We start from the raw sequence: 18,048 nt of genomic DNA, 5'->3' as shown, positions 1-18,048 counted from the left end.
GGAAACGATATTATACTAATTTTTATAACGTTTTATTAATATAAATATTAAAATTATTATAGGTACTCGGTTCTCATTAAATTAATTATAAAATTGTACACTATCTCAATAGTTTGGTGAAATTGTATCTAAAATTGAGCATATAGCACAACGCTACCCCGACATTATACAAAATACGCACTCATATCACACAAGGAAACCATTTGGAAATTATTTTATCAGTCAATAATTTACGCATAACATAATCACTAAAATGAGGTAATGTAACTGCCTTGTTAAATGAAAATCACAATGAAACATAAATACTGATAAAAAATAAGAGCATAAGATTAACAAAGGTAATCAGTGCAGTCCGCAGGGAACGCTGTCAGAGGCAACGTTGTGCGAGACGTCGCCGAATCACTCCACGCGGCTCTCCCGCCACCGCGTACTCCTCGCGGCACACATCTAACTTTATAAATGCTAATCAGGAAGACTAGGAAGTAGTCTGTGTTGGCTCATGTCAAAAGGAAGGCATTGTGCGGTCTGTTTGTTAATGTAGTATAAAAATGCGATGCGGCGCCAGTGGAGTGGCTCAGCTCGCTCGGCCGTACTGTAAGAGGAACTGTAAAAGCGCCGGTCTCCAGTAGACTCCTGTCGGTATATTGATAAAATACTCCAGCGATTCGCAGATCTATTCGCATGTTATGTGGAGGTATTTCACACCGCACTGAAACATTTGCCCTTGACGTACGTGTTACTTATGTATGGCTCTATTTTAACATTACTCTTAACTGTATCTATCTACAACATTTTCCACTAATTGAGCAAAAGGCACTATGCAATTTATAAAAATAAACAAACATTTGGACTTTGGAAAATCACATACATGAGTGGAGACCAATTTACTAATCAAAGTTAACGACCGATGATGCAACGTGCCTTGAGCCCCTCACGACAATACAGTGATGTGTACGTTTACCATTCGCCTAGCCCCCGTCTCTGTCCTCCCGACTCACGCCGACATGTCCCACTCACTGGCCAGTGGCCCCCGCGAGGAGTGACGACTGACGGCGGCTCCGAACAATATAAATAAAATACTATCAGCAAGCCATACGTAATAAATCATCCATACTTGCAGCCAACCTTGTTGAATTGAATTCCCGCGGACAGGTTCTTGATTGTGTAACCAAGGAGAACGGTTTTATATTCTAGTCTATAAAAAATAAAATATAAGTAACAGTCTGTGTTCCCAAAGTGATTATTCTATTGTATCATATTGTAATGTACTTAACATAGCACAAACGGAACTGTTTGTTTCATAGTTCGTATACCATCTGTGCCAGTAGCAGCACTGCCGTGTCCCGTGTCCTGTGTCCACATCACACAATCAACAATCCTGCGTTCCACTGAAGGCTGGATGTCTGAAGGCACTCGTTTATACCCTTATACCACAATATCGTAATAATTAGCAGCGCGGCAGAGCTCGCCCGCCTGTGACGGCAAAGTTCGCCCGCCTGTGACGGCAGCGCTCGCCTAGCTGTGATGGCAAAGCTCGCCCGCCTGAGAAGGCAGAGCTCGTCCACTTGTGACGGCAGCGCTCGCCCAGCTGTGACGGCAGAGCTCGCCCACTTGTGAGGGCAGCGCTTGCCCAGCTGTGACGGCAGAGCTCGCCCGCCTGTGACGGCAGAACTCGCCCAGCTGTGACGGCCGAGCTCCGACGCGCACCGTTTGTATATTGGAGTCTAACTTTGGTTGGTTTAATATACAATACAATGTACATAATGCAGCTAGCATATATTTTACATAATCGTTTGATATATAGCTATTCAATTGCTGATAAGTATATAAATATTAAGTTACCAATATAATAAAACAATTTCAAATTTCTTATTATAAAATACTTTAAGTCCAACCCGCGATGATGCTTAGTTCTTACTTCATGAGTCATCATAAACATTATAAAATTAATTAGCCAATCGCACATTCTCGTTTCGCTCTTCGCTTTTCGCTGCCTTAAACAATTGTATGTAAAATGTCGAAACTAAACCGTTCGTGGTGGTTACCGAGTAGCACAGCTACCTACATTTTAAATATTCATTTAACGTCTCACCTTTTAAATACGATTACAGAGAGATTAATTATATTACATTTACGGTCATTAATTGAATACATATTAAAATATTCAGTACTTAATTAAATTTATAAAATTTTTACTATGTGCATACACAACTAAGTCTTGCAATATCAGCTAGACCTCGTTCATATATATTTTCATATCTAAGTAACAACAATGGCAGGTATAACTATTGCATTTTAGTCGATACGGAACACATTGATTTCGGCATAGGTAATTATATTTTATGATGCATACCATAATATGCGTGAATAATATATAATAAGACATTATATACAGCCTATACACACACTATGACAATCCCTTACTCGGTAATTGGTATGCCGTGGACGTGCACTGGCACTGCCAGGCACGCATGCTGATCAATTCTACTTCTGTACCAAATATAACTGAAAATTTATAAAATAATCCAAATCTTTGGTGATCAATTCCGATCGATTTATGAAGTTTCATCAATAAATAACGATAGTGACAAGTATTATAAAACGGTACATTGAAACACTGAGTATTTTAAACGGCTTTATAAAAACGCATCAGCAAGGGCGAGTGACAAATTCGTATTACAGCCCACTTTCAACAAAAAGTGTTCGTAACAACAACGCAACAACTTCAACAAACTTGGCACTCGTCACGTACTTGCGCTCGAGCGGTCATCTATATCGAAAATTAATAAAATTAATTTGTACACGTTCTCGTCTACACAACAAAACTAAACACGCTTTACATCTTACACGGTAAACTTAACATTTAGTAGGCTATGTCAAAATGACACCGTTACAACTATCATAATGAGGTAAACTACATAGGATTCACGTCGAGACACGTCGGCCCGACACGGACTCGGGGCGAGACCCGGCGAGCCCTCGGGAACACCGGCGCCCACGCCGGCGCCGGGCGCGGACTCGGAATAAATGCGGACACAACGGACCCCGCACCGCCCCCGCCCCCCGCCCCCTCGCCCGCGCAACAAGTCCACCGACGCGTGGAACATTTCACTAGCTACGCTTACACCTAGGATTCGAAGAGCCGGCCGTGCGGCGGCACGCGGCCGGCCTGAGGTAGATAGAGGTAGAGGGGCGGGCGCGGCTAGGGCGCGCGGGACGCGTGCGAGGGTCGCAGCACGCCGTTGGGACCCTTGACGACGGCGGGCGCGGGCGCGAGCGGCTGCAGCGGCTGCAGCGCCTCGGCCGCCGCGTCCATGGACGTGCGCGAGCGCAGCGACGACAGCTCGCGCACCCACGACGCCAGGCGCCCCGACACGCCGAACAGGTTCGACCCGGAGCCCGTCGCCACCGCGCCCACGTTCACTTCTTGCATCTCCTGCTCCTCGTCTGTGTCACAAAAACAACTAGTTAATACGATGTTTTCTTATGTTTGTTTATTAGGAAGTCGTACCTTATTAGCCGCATCCACACGATGCCTTATTAGTGATAATGTCGATAGGTTGCACGTAGTTTTCAATGAGTCAATGCATTATAGCAACTTACACTCGGCCTTCATAATATTTGCTGACAAGAATTGCCGTGTGCATCCGTATAATCGGAATGGACGCAACTAATAACTTCGACTGTATGTATTTTTGACCTATCACCAATGTATTAACTTGTAACCTATAAAGCGCTACTGTATTTAATACTTGAAATATAGTTAACTAAATCACTAAGCGAACAGACAGTACTACCAAAATTATGGGCTAACAGATATTCGATAATCACAAAGCAAAATAAGACGACTCAGCAGCTATGTGGTTTTAATATAATTCGTTTTTCCTTGCGTCTCTTAAAATGTGGGATCTGTTCAACATCTTGCGACTAGCAAGCTGCCTAACCGCAATCTCCTTTGAGAAATCCAATGTCGTTCAAAAGAGCATGGTTAGAAAAACCATCGTTTGATTTCAGTCAATCTGGGAACATCCGGAAGACAGTTTTTTTTTCAGTGATTTTGTTTTAAAGACCTACTTATTTATAAAAATTAACCGTCATTAACTATGCACGCCTGATAAGAAAAAACGAATTATACATGCATATTTAAACTTTTAGTACCCACAGTTACAGCTGCAAATGTCGACATGACTAAACAGTGCTACAAAATATACAGAACCATTTGAGACTTAGGGTCACTCAGAAAATGATAACAAAAGTGCTCATTACGCTCCAGCATGCAAATACCGTTACTTACGGTTGATCAGTGTGCCGACAGCTTGACACAACCTTCTTTTGATGGCATGATGATGAAAAGAGAAACAATGTTTATATTAGGTATCACAGTGATATCACTATGTTATCATTTACTGATGAGCACCAAACCAAAGCGCAATCGTTTTCACGAAGCGTTTATGATGTGGATATAACAAAACGTTTATCCAATAGTTATGATAATTTTAGTGATAAGTATAGTTAATTTGTGTAGTTTAGCTCTCAATGAGTGAACGGTGAGCGAGTGGAGACCAGTCTCCAGTGACATCATGATGAATACAAAAATGAATTCGATAGCGGCAGTGGTTGTGAAGCAAGGTATTGCGAAATATATTGTGCAACGATTTAATATCGGCTATACCAAATAATATAGTATACTAATAAACTATAACTGAGGACTTTAATGCAAAATTATATTATTATAAAACAAAAATCTAACGAAAACCAACTTTATGTCTTGTAAATTACTATTGTAGTAAATACTAAATAATAGTTGGATTTTTGGCCCATTATCGACCTTTAGGGTTCCAACGGACTTCCAGAATAGTATACATTATATTAACTAAATTATACAAGACTAAATACTGATAATTCAATTGATGGCTAAATGATTGAATATGTTGGTATGATTATACTTAGATGGGACATGGGTCGATTAAAGCAGTTTTAGTTTGTATCGATAGCGAGTAGTGAGGTGGTAGTTACCGAGAGCGGATCGCTGCAGCGCGTACATCTCCTGCCCCTGCGGCGAGTGGAAGAAGGAGCGGTGTCGGAAGTGCGCATGCGCGTGCGGCGCGAGGTCGGCCACGAGGCGCAGGAAGGACGGGCGCGCCGCCGCGCGGTGCGACCAGCACTGGCGCATGAGCTCGTACAGCCGGTCCGGGCAGTGCTCCGGCCGCTCCATCACGCCGCCCTCCACCACGTACCGCACCACCTGCTCGTTCGACAGGCCCTGCGCACACGCACGTCTCACACTCCATACGCCCACATACACCCACATACACCGCCACAGCTACCACAACTATATCATCGTTTTTCGACTATTTCTATGGTATTGTAAGATTATTAGTCACGAACTTTACTGTACCTGATATGGCTGCATGGCTAGTGTTGCCATCTCCCATAACACGACGCCGTAACTCCACACGTCGCTATTACTGGAAAATACCTAAAACAACATTTGCATTTAGATTAAACTGTAAAGGTAACTTACATAAAATAGTATTAATGATGAGTGTTTTAACTTACCCCGTCTTTCAAACTCTCGGGGCTCATCCATCGCACCGGCAGTAGGCCCTTAGTGCCTTTCCTATAATAATCAGTCTCATAAATATCTCTGGTCATGCCGAAATCCCCCACTTTTACCGTGAGGTCGCCGGCGACCATGCAATTACGTGCCGCTAAGTCGCGGTGCACGAATTTTTTGGCCGATAGGTAGGCCATACCGTCAGCTATCTCGATAGCCATCTGCAAAAAACAATCATGTGTTACATAATGCACAAAATAAACTGTAGTTCTGTTAACATGTAGACTGTAGTACAACAACGAAACAGTCTTTGGTTGTAGCAATTAGTGTTGCAGCGAGTAGTACCCATTTATCATTAAAATTATAGAAAAAAGTTTTATATGGCTTCTGACAGAACAAATTACTAACTTGCAAAATATTTTTGCGGTGTGGGTGGGTCGCCGGCGGCGTCCTTCTTGGGCAGCGAGGAGTCGGCGTCGGGCCGATGCGAGCGCAAGTAAGTCTTGAGGTCGCCGAACTCCATCAGCTCCATGATGACCAGCGTGGGCTGGCCGCGGGACACCACGCCCAGCAGCCGCACCACGTGGAACGTGTCGAACGCCTTCATCACCGACGCTTCGTTCAGGAACTCGATGCGCTCCCTGTAAATGTATCGTGTTGTTGTTAGTTTTGTGTACAATGGGAGCTAACATAAAAATTACACGAAATTTATAATTAAGCGTTTGTTTATAATTAAAATAAGCTACTTTTATGCTCAAAAACACGAGATTGTGTAAGATTTTTATATTAAAAACATTAAACCTGCAACCTGGAAAACACAAGTTAGCCATGGATAGATATTGAACATTGACTCACCTGTCAGTGGCATGCTCATTGACAGTTTTCACAGCGCACCGAGTTTCTGGTTTGCCTTTTTCGATATTCTTCGCTCTCCCTTCATACACCTGAAAAGAAAAGGCATTACATTGTAAAAATTGCTCGTCCTACATGATATAAACATATGTCATATACTTTCTAACATCATCAAGTATGCAAAATGTAGTTACCATGCCGAAAGAGCCTTGTCCGAGTTCCCGTATAAACTCGATGTTGGCGCGCGGCACCTCCCACTCGTCCGGCACGTACACCGTGGACTCGTACTCGGGGTTGACGCTGGGGAACAGCTTGCTGATCTCGTTGGGCGACATGAGGCCGCGCCGCGCGTACCACACGCCGCCGCCCAGCAGCGCCAGCATCACCACGCCGCCGCCCGCCAGCCCCCACGCCCACTCGTACCCCGACTCCACCGCTCGCTCCTGCAACATAACTGCGTTATACGAAACACACGCGACCTGACAAACCGTCGATACTTATAATCAAAATGACAGAGTACTGACCGGTATGAAGACGTAGACGTCATTGGAGACGTTCCCGGCGCCGCTGACGGTGATGGGCGTGACGCGTACGCTGTAGTTGCCGGGCGACAGCGCGCGCAGCGTGTGCGTGTGCTTCGCCGTCTCGAAGTCGTCGGAGATGATGCACGTCCCCAGGCCGACGTCTTGACCCTGCCGTCGTCGATTAGTTAGTCAATTTGAACTTATATTACGTGCACGGTGCAGTTTTAATCACCTTCATCATGAGATTAATGATTAAATCTACATTTTGTATTGCGATTTTATACTTCTCTTCCATGTCGATCGTTTCAAAATCGATCTGACCGAAAAAAAGACGATACTTTGAACAAAAATAATTAGCTTACTAAAAAAATTATTAACTAACCTGAGATTTACATAGCGTACTTTCAAGTTGGAAGAGCTTACTTCCTTACATACATTTTTGAACAAAAATATTTTTAATCCTCTTTTTAATGCTCTTTACTTTTAATAGTAAATAAAGAGATATCAATAATAAACATGATGCCAGGATGTAGTCTCAACCTTCAAACCCCAGAATCTCTAGTATTTCTTATAGGTATTCAACTAAAATTAGACCGAACACAAACCGCACCCACCTGATTGCTGTCTTCGACTCGCGAGTAATGCACGTTGTACGCGACGACGAACCCGTTCGGGTTGGCCGGTGGGTCCCACTTCAAGTTTACGTCGGGAAAGGTTTTATTAGATTTCACGATCTCCGCTTTAAAATTGTTCACAACGTCTGCGTTCGCTGTGAACAAAACGGGAAATATTGTATATTTGGTGTACTGGGTCTGCATCTCAGACCAGGTAATAATACTTTGTATGTTGTATTTTTAGCTTGATGTCAGCCAAGAAGATCGTAAAACCTACGCCAAGTCGATTTTAAATACTGCTTGCAAACTTTACATCCCATACTAAAGTGCGATGAATGCTTATATAAAAAAAATATGTAAAAAAAACTTGTCCTATTACATATTGTATAACTTTTTCCTGAAAACTAGTCTTTACCTATATTAAGATCGTATCAAAAAATCATACATAACGAATATATTCACCAAAAATCCCGGTTTAAATTTGCACTTTTTATTTTAGTGCGATATGATGTGTGGGTATTTCTTACTGGAAGTATGAAGTTGCCACTCCAACGAATTCTCTTAGAATAACAATAGTAGAATTAGGGCATGTAATATCCAAATAACTTTTTGTAATATATGTTGTACGAAAGTGCCACCTATGGCTGGAGTATTATGTTAGTGTTATTAGCAGCCGACAAGCATGTAGGTGTAGGTAGGTGGTTGTACTCACGCAGCTCGGAGGTGCGGAAGGTGTAGTAGGCGCGCTCGGAGCACCAGGTGTCGTCGTACTGCTCCTTGGTCTCGTTGTCGGCGCGCGCGCGGCACGCCCAGATGTTGACGGTGTACCACGTGAAGTGCCGCATGCTGTCCACCGTCAGCGACTCCGTCTTGCCGTCCAGCTCGTAGTACAGCGACTTGACGTAACCTGACGAAGGTAATAACGGCGTTTACAGCACAAAATGTAGACTATTTTGTTTATAAAGGCTCATCAAAGTGACTCCACTATACCAAACGAGCAAGTGGAGTGGCGTCTACAGTTTTAATTGATGTGAGATAAAAAATTAAGTAATGGTAATTAATTTTTGGATGTGTATTCCGAGAATTTGTTGTCGGTGGTCGCTATTTAATGTTTTTTTATGGCCAATGCACCCGCTTATAAATAATGTTGACTAAATTTTCCGCATAGTGACAACCAGGGTAATAAAAATTACCCTGGCAAGGTAACACCTATCACGTAATAAAAAATGTTTTCTACATTCAATGGTATAACCGCATGCATTTTTACGAAGTCGATGCCTTTGTCGGCCAAATGAGCGTGTCTGTATTAATATTGCCGGTTATACAACTACAATAATCATGCAATATAACTATACTACTTTATATATAATACTTTCCTTCATGCTGGCTGCTCACTCGTCAAGTGAAATAACCGAGGCGGCAGATGTGAATAGATCTAAAGCAGTTCACAATGCGTCACAGAATTTTATCATAGTACCATTACTTTAAAAATTTTATTCGTTTTGTTTGTAAGAAACGTATCAAATGGTGTTGCTACCTGGTATCGATAAAGCCATGGACGCGCGTGTGAACTGTTAGTACGTGACGATAACATGCAACAACCGAAAACCCGTCACAATAACAAAAATGTAACAAATACTTCTGTAATATGGTAACCTGTTTTATTATCCATAACGACGCATAGGTTAGGCTCGACGCGACTGCACTTTACTGAAATGAGAATGTTAACGCTCGTGATGACTGCAGACAAGCATGACATAGAACAAGAGGAAGCACAAAGGGAGGCAGCGTTTAGGCGTAAATCATAATAACGTTAATGAATGAGTAATGGAAAAACAATCTAATAGGCAAAGCGAACCGAGTCGTTCTCGTGTATAGTGACGAGCGCAGTTATAAGACAAGTTACTTTACGATCAAAGACATTACACTATATAACTATATAGTGACTAACTAGTTATAGACCGGACATCAGGGCCCAATTTTTGCTCCAAAAGTTATTAATAATTGGTAATAAGTCGCTGTCTTATTTGAAATGTCCGTATGACAAGATAGCGACCTTAGAAAATATTCTAATATTCGCATTAAAAATGTGCAAATCATGTGAAGAAAATATGAAGTATTTTATATTGACGTTTTGCTATTCCACGGTAGATTGAGTAACCATCACAAGCGCAAACTTTTTGTATAAAAATGTTCCCAATGTCCGCTCTATATAATTTTAGAACTCTGTTTACGACTATTCTATGAATGAATTAGTCCGAGAGTGTACCGATAGCAGTAACGAGCTCATGCCACTTGATACACCAACGACCCGCTTCACTGCCATTCTTACCGTCTTCGTCGGTGGAGTTGGAGTAGTTGAAGCCGGGGCGCGGGTCTCTGTTCTCTGTCAGCTTGACGAGCATGCTGCTGAGGCTTATGTCGAGCGAGCGTTTGATGCGGTTCGCCATCGTCTTCGACTTCGGACGGTCTGCTTTCTTGTAAACCTGAAAGGGAGTAATTTGATAATTATATTATAATGTTAATACTATTAGGATTTATGTACGACTGGATGGGATTTATGTAATGATGTAGGTTTTTAGAATACAATTATTTTTATGTAAGTTATTTCATTACACAATAGTTCACAGATAACTTTCTTATTTCTTACACTGTATTATTTTTACTAGGTTTTAAGAAGTGTTGGCGTTATTTGGTGCGCGGGGGCTTCTGAGACCCCACCTTTCCTGAACAACAGGATACGGACTCCGCGGTTGCGGACGACAATTTAGACACTTCCGTCAGCGACCGCGAAGTTTGAGTTGGTATGCCGTGCATAGTAGATAGTGTTAGGGACTCGGTCCGACAGTCGCCTGACGATTACCATCTCTCCGGGCGGCTTACAGCCGGTCCATATGACAGAGTGATCCCCAAATAACCGCTCAGTCGGCCCCCTCAAAGGCTGGGCGGTAGAAATGCGGCATTTTCTCGGCGAAACCGAAAAATGGCTTAAGAGGCTTTAAACATTCATTAAAGATAAATATGACTAACCTGATTCTGCACGTCGTTTTCAAAGTTGATGCTCTCCATCCGCTCCTCCTCTGCGCGGGAAGTGAACCTGGTGCTGGACTTGGACTCCTCGTTGCACGCGCAGGAGCCATTCTTCACGTCGCCAGTGGTCTTTTCCTCTTGCGTCTCGGGCGCTTCTTCCAAACTTGCTTTTATCATATTCGCTAGTGCATTTGCTGTAAAAAAGAATACTATTATAGTGGACATCTTAGTTTATTCACTCTGTTTTGTATGAGCTGCATATTAATATGTCTTTTTAAAAAATATATCTACTTATATTCTAAAGGGTTTACAAAATTAACATGATAGAAAAAAGTATTACCAGATGCAAAAAAGATAGTCTTATTCATAATTAATTTTTGGATAAAAAAAAATTGCATATAGTAGTAATACATACGCTTCCCGCAGTAGTTGATGTTCCCGGCTAGTATTTTGGGCTTGTTGTAGCTGTTGGCGTGCACCTCCACGTGGTAAAGGATGATCGTACCATTCGGCATGGTCGGCGGCGCCCACTTTATGGACACTGAGTACGGGGTTCGAAGCTCCACCGTCACGCTTGTGGGCGGACTCGGGGCTGATGGATATAGAAAAGGTTTTATTATCATAATATAGACAACATTAAGGCCGGATCTAGTCGGAAACGAAATATGGAATTTGTCTCTGCAGTCTATTCCACTCCCAATGGCAAATACATTCCCTGTATAGAGTAGACACGTACCAGCCCATGAGCTCTAAACCATGACAAAGTATTTGTATTTTGATTTACAAAGCTACTAACAGAAAATATTACCGTAAAATAATAATTATTATTATGAATAAGTTAGTTATAATCCTATGACTGGCGAAGCAATTTGAGTAATGCATTCACAACTATTACGTAAGTAAACTGTTGAATATTCGATTGAAATAAAATAGAAAAATTAGAAGTACCAAATAGGATCACAATGTACAGAATCCGAACTAACCTCCGGGCAGAGTCTTGAAGTAGATAATGGAGCTTTGCGCCCCGCGGCGGTCCTGCATGGTGGTGTAGGTCTTCACGTAGGCCGCGTACCGCGTGAACGGCACCAGCGGCGTCACCGGGTAGAACGACGGCTGCATGTTGCTGCACGGGTTCAGGATCATGCTCGTCTTGTTCGTCTCCGGCGGCGGCAGCTCGTCTCTGGTCCCGTTGCGAGCCTCGTCTATTGTCATGTCGAGGACGTTCCAGCTATAGACAACGCTCATTTCAGTAACTAAAACTTACCCTAAACATAATTTAGTTAGCCCTGAATTTCCCTTGTCACTCTGAGACACAAGTCTCATAATGCCAAGTAATTACACTAATGATTATATTAGAACCTAACATTTTCGATCTGTTTTTAAACCAGGCCCTTCATGTGTATGTTCATAACCATAAAATTTTGAAAGCAAATCTAATAATATTTTTATTTAACATTAAATTTTAAAATAGCGTTGTCGCTACCTTAGCGGCCGTTCAAGTATTACGTAACGCAAATTTTGATGATTTTTTTAACCCCCAACCCCTCATGTAACGCGCCGTAACGTTTTCCCGTAGGCCCCCGCATCCAGTTACCTAACTTTAAAGTGTAATTCTTTTCTAATATTCACAATTATGTCGCGCAGAGTATTGGAAAGTCGCTAAAATGCCTCTGTTATTGTTTTAAAATAAAAAAAAAAACTATGTTACATAACGCGTTAGACGAATCCCCCCCTTCCGCCCTGTAACGCATCGTAACGTTTAACGAGACCCCCCCTCCCTTCCAAATTACGTTACGTAATTCTTGAACGGCCCCTTATAGATGTCTTCGACAATATGATTGATACACAAATATGGATTGTTAGCTATTACTAATAAACTCACGTATCAGTGCAAGCGTCTCTCTGGTCGTACAGCGTGACGTTCTTTTCAGCAGCAATGTAGTAGATTGAGTATCCGAGTAGCTTGCGCATGTCTTCCGGACAGTACATGTTCCAAGTTAGGACCACCGCTGTGCGACGCAACTCCCACACGCGCAGCTTCAGAACGTCAGGCAAACCTGCAGGAAATTTGTGTTAATAGTAATGCGAATAAAATAGTTTCATGTTATCGACGTGTCTTTTTCTTTTACGAGCCCGGCTGAAGACACCTACAATACTAGAAAGATCATGGAGGTGCCTTAGGCCTTATGGTTAGGAATAGGGATTATGGAGAGGAAAAAGTTACCGCGTGCGGGTAGGCCCGGTAAATCAAAATAGAAAAATAGATCGTCCCTGAGTAACGTAGCCTGTGATTTGTGACGTCATAAAAGGTTTGCGAGAATAAACTCGATGAAAAAGTAGTTCACTTTCGAGTATTTAATACATACAAAGAATTTATAATACAAAACATAAAAGTTCTAATTCATTTCATTTCACTACACTGTTCCGTCAAGTCTTGACCTGATCGTATATCTCGTAAGTGACGGCTCTAATAGGCCAAGGCTAGAAGGCTAGACGTTCAGCAGCTCGTAAATAATACGTATTACGTATGTTTAATTTGTTTCAAAATGTCAACAATATTAACCATGCATTTAGGTATCTTACAAATATTATAAATTAAAATGTTTGTGCATGTTTAAATGTTAGAGGTAAACCGCTGAACGAATTTGGATGAAATTTTACACACCAAAAGACCATGTCCTACATTAACACGTAGTTCTTTTTATCATATAGGGATAAAATGTATCCTATAGCACTCAGGAATAATGTAACTTCGTATTAATGAAAACATTTTCAAACTCGGTTTAGTCGTTCGTGAGATTTGGCGTGTTCAAACAAACTCTTCAGCCGTATAGTGAAACCTGTATAACTGGGATCTCAAGGGACCTAGGATTTTTTATCAGTTATATAAAATTCTCATTTACCCAGTTTCCCAAATAGGTTTAAAATGGCTGTTGTCTTATTTATAGAGAGACCTTTTGGAGGGATTTATCGAGGCGATTTCCACAATCATAATACAATAATATCTTTTTTCAGCGACTGTCAAAGAAAATTACACTATAGTTTTGACATTTTGTGCACTCTTTCTTAAATAGTAAATAGAAGTAAATCTAGAAATCTTAGATAAAACTGAGAAACAAAGCAAGTACGGAAGAAATTCGAGTGTTTGTAAACAAACGTGTCGTAATTTCTCTAAACCTAATACTAATACAAGTACAAGCTACAAAGTCTTAATTATAGAATAGAATAGATATCGAAAAAACCTAAGCAGTCTAATCTCAATTAATAAGGTTTGAAAATTCCAAGTAACAGAGGCATCTAAATGTAAAAGTGTCGGGACCTCATTGTAGTTATAAATAACAGAAGTTTTCCATTTATTCAAGACCCACTTATTCAGGTTTCACTGTATTAATATAAATTAGTACAAAGTAGGACTTTCAAGCCGGGAAATGTCATTACCAGTCCCCAGCTACGAGAAACTCGTACTTTCAAATAACTTAAAAATCAAAGAAATACCGCAATATTTAGGTTATTCAATGAATAAAATGGTTTATGGTTATTATCAACGCAAACAAAGTCATGGACAACTATTACTTCATACTACAAACATAACAAGTTCGATGACTAACAGCGATATATTTAGTATGGCGGATGCCAATTTAAATTAGATTTAACCTACGTTAATTCCGGTAATGTGTTTATTTATTCTCGCGACGACCACCGTGGTGGCGAGTGTCTGGATAAGGAACGAGGTGTAGTAGTTAACTCCCGGGGCGCTTTTAAAACGGGTGATACGTTTCTAACATTGGACGGTTATAGTAATTGCGCTTAAAAAAATGTATATTTCTGTGTTATTCATAGACAAATTATCTTCTGGAATTATTTAGGTTTTAGAGAACGTTGTGAAATATAGTTTGGCGTGTTCATTAAAACAAATTCCTCTTTTATCATAATTCGATGATTCACAAATGTTATTTTTGCAATGTGTTGACATCATGATGGGAAATCCGCATGGCCGTATTGACTTCCTAGAACGAGATATAATACAAACTTTATCTACCTAAACAATGAACAATCATGTTATGTATTATTAATCATTATGTTAATGCTAGCTCTTGTCCGCAAATACGCGCGTATGAAAGTACTTCTTTAGGAAGTCACACAAAAAAAAATCCGGATAAAAAGTACATTATATCTTAATCTAGGTATTAATTGAGTTATGAAATATATGAGGTCCATAGTAGAAATAAAGTACAGGCAGTATTTGTAGGCGTAACTTGTTAAAAACATCTGCAATGTTCTAACAAGCTATGCATTAAATTGACCGAGACGCCATATTCAACCAAAAACAACTAGAAATTAGAAAAAATAAATGGCTTTAGGAATCAAAGGCACATTGCACGGAGTAGTGCCTACTGCTGCTGCCTGGTCAGCTAAATTTTTGAACGCAAAAAGTTCAAGGGAATAAAGAAAAATATTATGGTAAAATGAACCAGATCAATATTCGCGCTATTTATAAATGAAAACTCGAAAACACCTCAAGGCCAATTGGGACATTAGCAAATAGATCGTGCACATTAGAGAACATCACAACACCGATGGATCAGTTAGTTATCTCTTTTAACAATGCTCGGATTTTATTTCACTTCATTCATAAATAAGTGATGTACAAACTATACGGCGTAATTGAATTTTATGCGTAATTAAAAGGGAACTGATAAGGCTGCCTATAAATAAATTTTACACAATAATTTCTTCAACTAGACCGAATTAGATATGCCTTTAATTGTAATTATGAGTATGTATGAGCCTTTTCATAAAGGATATAAAATGCTGTGTACTTACACGGGGCTGATATCCATTGCTCTCCTGAGAAACTTCTAGCTCAGTGAAGTTCGACCTGGGGTTACTAGTCATGTTCTTTAGCGGCAGTAACTGATTGTAGCACAACTTTGGATTTGAATGTATGTACAGGGTCCCCCCGGTAATGTTAATCGTTCTACCCTTTGACCAGTCCCACAACAACTCCAGATTTTTGTTGTTGATAATATGCAACACTTGACCTCTGAAATTTCACACACAATTAGAAAAACTAAAATACAAAAATATTTAAAATGGTTGCGAAGGCTGTCCACGTTTTCAACAGAAGGCGTAGGTATTAGTTTAGCCCCTTTAAGGGCAGCGAAGGTATGGAAACAAACGAACAGAATGTATAGCTTCGTACCATATAAAATATATAAACAGACATACCAATCTAATCTACTAACTATTGAGTTTTACTATATTAGTACGGTACAGAATCTTCTTGGCGTGGCTCCTGGGGCGTGGCGGTGTCTATGATGAAGGGCGGTACCTCTGCGGGGCAACATCTTGGTTCTTACGATGATCCACCATCAAACAAACTTATACAAATGCTAAATAAACAATACAATGCGGCAGTTACAGACTCACTTATGCTCGGCCGTGGACACGCCGATGATTTTCTCCAGTTTTTTTAGAAACATTAGCGACACCAGCGGGTACGAGCGCGTTACTTGCAGGCTCCCTTCGATTTCTTTAATCTCGCCCAGCGCTGACTCCAATACCGATAATGTGTTCCACAAAAACAAATTTAAATGATTAAACATCTAGAAACTATTCAATAATTCAGATCATTCCTAGAATTCCAGTTGAGCAGGGACGCATCATTCTGATGACCGTGGGACCGTAATTATAATAGAAATAATATTCCCAGTTCTAGCCCAAGCACTTATCCATGTCAGAAGCAAAAACTACAATATTATTGATAATACAAAGCCTAAAATTGAATAACCAAACCAAACTTTCAAATCGGAGTTTCGTTGTTTATACTGTACAACAAGTTAGTTACATTCGAGGTGCGAGCTCTGAGGATAAATTAGATGAAGTAGACGTCTTCTATTCATATTGTTAATATTCTGAGAATCAACTTAAACTTCGCCGCTTCGAGCGCAATTACTTTACTAACTTTCACAATCATTTTAGAAGGTAATTAAGTAATACTACAAAGAGTTTCGTTCAGTGTATTTTTAGACGTATTAAAATAAAACCTGACGAAAATATTAACAATATAAACTTTTTAACTTGTTTTATTTTTAATGTCTTTATTTCTAATACTTCCTTCCTTCGGGTAAAAATAAGCAGAAATATTTTTTAAAAAATATTTCGTGTATAAATTTAGATATCACATATACTAATAATACATATACTAAAGGTTCTGAATTTACATCGTAACGTTTCATTTCAGGTAGATTAAGGTTCGTAAACTATGTTATAACTTTTTAAATGATCCTATTTGGAAAACTGTATCCATAGTTTATTTTATGAGTTAATCAAATACTTATTCAAAGGAAACCGTCTCATTAGATAAGGCTCAGCATTGGGCAGTATATAATACAGGACTAGTATAAACTTGTGGTGTTGTTAGTCGCTTACCGCCACTGGTCCTCAGGCTGATCTCTAGCTTGCCCTTGATGTGCGTGCAGCCGCGGAACTGCTCGGCGGTGGCCACGGAGTCGATCTTGCCGCCCACGCACTCGCGCCGACACCCCCAGCTCGGGCAAAGCTTGCACGTCGAGTTGTGGATGTCGCCCTCCTGGTATAATTGGTTCGATGCTTGTAGATTAATATAGGTTAGTTTTGGAAGAAAATCTGATTTGGGTGCAATAGATTAATGATATATTGCTATGCTATCATCTTATTGTGGTTTTAGGCCTACTATTTATTACTCTAATGCGTGTATGAACCTCGATCTAAATTCAACAGATCTTTGTAACCACCTTTGTAGTCACGATAATTAATAAATAACAAAATAAGTTGTAACAAGAAAAGATACAACCTAATTAGTCGAAGATACATGCACATTAAGAATAATAAGATAATCAGAATAATAAACATATTTACCTTTATTTATCTGAGTACATATTTATATAACAACTAGCTTTTGCCCGCGGCTCCGCCCGTTATAAAGATTTTCAGGCTAAAGTTTTCCGTTATAAAAGTAGTAGTTTCCCGGGAGCCTATGTTCTTCCCAGGGTCTCAAACTGTCTCCATACCAAATTTCATCTTAATACGTTGCGTAGTTTTTGAGTTTAACACGTTCAGACAGACAGATGCAGCGGGGGACATTGTTTTATAATATAATTTTTAGAACTTTTAACTCGTGGAAGTGGAGTGGAACAATCCCGTCATACATCATTGTTGCATAACTTTAACCGTTTACGCAGCGCAGGCAACGGAAGCTCTCAAAACTAATAAATTGTCCCCGTTTTGCGCAACATGTTTCATTACTGCTCCGCTCCTATTGGTCATAGCGTGATGATATACAGCCTATAGCCTCCCAGGAACAAAGGGCTATCAACACAAAAGATTTTTTCAGTTCAAATGGTAGTTCCTGAGATTAGCGCATTACTGCTCCGCTCCTATGGTCATAGCGTGATGATATATGACTTTGAGCACTCCACAAACAAAGGGC

At 40.5% G+C, this 18,048-nt stretch overlaps 2 protein-coding genes across 2 annotated transcripts in view; both read right to left on the bottom strand.

Moving 5' to 3' along the window:
• Positions 1-791: 791 nt before the first annotated feature.
• On the bottom strand, positions 792-12,655 carry LOC119188537 (insulin-like growth factor 1 receptor). The gene is given in 17 exon segments (XM_037442675.1): positions 792-3,447; positions 5,017-5,263; positions 5,399-5,479; positions 5,560-5,778; positions 5,966-6,019; positions 6,021-6,198; positions 6,413-6,501; positions 6,604-6,852; positions 6,934-7,101; positions 7,548-7,702; positions 8,260-8,454; positions 9,204-9,257; positions 9,880-10,033; positions 10,578-10,771; positions 10,993-11,169; positions 11,561-11,805; positions 12,460-12,655. Coding segments are annotated over 17 exon segments (2,811 nt in total). The 5' UTR covers positions 12,567-12,655; the 3' UTR covers positions 792-3,202.
• A 2,825-nt stretch (positions 12,656-15,480) lies between these two features.
• The window catches only part of LOC119190576 (insulin-like receptor), a 4,770-nt gene continuing 2,202 nt past the window's right edge, over positions 15,481-18,048 (bottom strand). The window contains exons 2-5 of the mRNA XM_037442783.1: positions 17,010-17,169; positions 16,008-16,155; positions 15,807-15,911; positions 15,481-15,621 (exon numbers count right to left, since the gene is read on the bottom strand). Of these exons, the coding sequence (XP_037298680.1) occupies positions 15,836-15,911; positions 16,008-16,155; positions 17,010-17,169 (384 nt within the window). The 3' untranslated portion in view covers positions 15,481-15,621; positions 15,807-15,835. The remainder of the gene's footprint in view (positions 15,622-15,806; positions 15,912-16,007; positions 16,156-17,009; positions 17,170-18,048) is intronic.

Source organism: Manduca sexta, chromosome 25 (genome assembly GCF_014839805.1).
Source record: "Manduca sexta isolate Smith_Timp_Sample1 chromosome 25, JHU_Msex_v1.0, whole genome shotgun sequence".
In the NCBI taxonomy this organism is placed as follows: Eukaryota; Metazoa; Arthropoda; class Insecta; order Lepidoptera; family Sphingidae; genus Manduca; species Manduca sexta.
Note: the sequence above shows the minus strand (reverse complement) of the source record. Positions and strands in the feature narration are given on the sequence as shown.